Genomic DNA, 2,030 nt, shown 5'->3' on the forward strand with positions numbered 1-2,030 from the left:
AACACGATGAAAATACTGCATGGGAAAATATATCACGTGCATTAAATATACAATACAGATCCACTATTCTAATAATATTTTACTTGATACGAGAATTGGAAAATTTCCTTGTTATTTCGGCAGATATGGATGGATGTAAGTCTGTCTTCGAAGTTCAAGATGTTATCTGAGCTAGCATACAGATGCGTCGAACGTCTTCTTGTGTGAACGATCTTACTTCTTCACCGTCCATTAAAAAGAAGATCAGCGTACGGTAAAAAGACATGCCTTCGATTCCCCGGCATATCACCAAAGCCGAATGTGCTACTGTAGAAAGATGGCGGGAAGGAAGAGTAGCGACGTTTGTAAACCTGTAATTTTGGAACCTACACGGAAATTTTTGAGTAAAAATATTTCTAAAAGGACCACTAACCTGTCTAAATGGTCTTTTGTATGGTACATCATCATTGAGGCTTCTCAGTGATGAATAACTATCTTGAAGAAGTAGTTTCACAGGATCGCTAAATTGAATTGGTGAGGGAAATAAGAGGTGAACACATGAGCAAACTAATTTTCATAATAAAAATTCCCCGTTGGAGTGTTGATTTCAAACCCCGCAATCCCAATGGGTAATGAAATTAGTATTGAACCCATGTGACAAGGATTTTTCTGAAACCCACTCAGTAAAAAAAAATGACGCAGAGGTGCCACTGTAGCATGTCTGGTGTTGTAAACCATAAAAGTATAAGTTCATCTCATTTATGACACTATAATTTCGCTTTCGCTCCCTGTTCAGGGTCCTAAACCCAATGGAAGTACTGTATTCGTAGGATCATGTTTAGTAAGTTTAGAAGATACCCATGTGTCTGCGAAGAAGGATCTTTTCTGAAACCCACTCAATACGAGCTGCACAAAAAATGACGTCGTACGGGGACGTTCGGACGGACACAGTTGTGGTCTGATCGAGGCTCTCGAATATCCCATTATGTTGGCGAATAGCGCGGTACTAAGGGTACGGAATGCAGAATTGCGCCAATGGCCCAAGAAACACGTCAGCAATCGTTTCATTTATGACACCATAATTTCGTTTTCGCGCCTTGATCCTGATCCTGAAGGGGTTTTATGGACGTACTGTATTCGTTGGGTCATGCTTAAATTAGAGTTTTATCAAGTTAGTTCCCTACGAGCTTTGAAGGAGGAAATGAGCGGCTTGGGGCACACGCAAGAGCATCGAGGTTGTAGTGAAAAAGACCAGGAGCACCTGAATCCATAATCGCATATTCAACACCACCGTTCTTCCTGCTTTAGACCTACACTCCGGAAATCTGGTCATTTTGCAAGCAGGAGGAAAATGTGGTTCCCAGAAACAGGTAGGATGAAGTTAAATGATCCATAAAGGGTTTGTGGGCTCTTACTTTTCACTACTGGAGAAGAGTTGCTTCTATGTTTTCATTTTTTGTATTTAAGTCCTACTACTGATATTTTTCTCGTGTAAAAAAGTGGAAGTTGCCTTATTTTCAAGAAAATAACTCACCTAACAATGCCCACTCTTTCATACCGAGCGGAAACCTGATCACTCTCCATAATTACCAACAATATCACAAAGACTGAGAGCTGCAGTAGGTTCATCGTCTACAAATATGTGATTAATTAATTTGGTAAGGGATAAGTGTAATTACGAATACAATTACGGCACGAATTCGCTGTTTAGAAACAATTACACCTGCTTCGTTTTTTTTTATTATATGACACTAAAAGAGTAAAAATTGGTTAGTGAAGTATCTAATTTTTGAAAATGGACGTGAATTGGAGTAATTGTCTTTGGATGACTTAGATTCACAATCAGCTTTTTTTTCATTAACCCACGAATCTGGGATGGTGTGGATTTTAGTTGAAGTATATCTATCTCTATCGGATCGTAGATTATGTATACATCTCTCCCTGCATCACTGTAAACAGAATGTAACCCCGGAATACGGTTCCTTACGACTTCCTCTATTGCAACGCGCCACCCTTTCGCCCCGCCCCCGCCTGCGATTTGTCGAAAATTC

The 2,030-nt window shown here is 39.9% G+C and overlaps 1 protein-coding gene across 2 annotated transcripts; it reads right to left on the reverse strand.

Annotated features, from left to right (window-relative positions):
- Positions 1-221: 221 nt before the first annotated feature.
- Positions 222-1,608, reverse strand: RB195_004377 (uncharacterized protein; the record flags this gene model as incomplete). Of its 2 annotated transcripts, none has more annotated exons than XM_064182198.1 (3): positions 222-350; positions 413-500; positions 1,514-1,608. In XM_064182198.1, 3 exons carry the CDS (start codon positions 1,606-1,608, stop codon positions 222-224), a joined length of 312 nt encoding a protein of 103 aa, XP_064033465.1. The 2 variants fall into 2 exon arrangements, with proteins under 2 accessions (XP_064033465.1, XP_064033466.1); XM_064182199.1 differs by having other exon boundaries at positions 1,514-1,563.
- Positions 1,609-2,030: the final 422 nt, after the last annotated feature.

This window comes from Necator americanus, chromosome I (assembly GCF_031761385.1).
Source record: "Necator americanus strain Aroian chromosome I, whole genome shotgun sequence".
Lineage (NCBI taxonomy): Eukaryota > Metazoa > Nematoda > Chromadorea > Rhabditida > Ancylostomatidae > Necator > Necator americanus.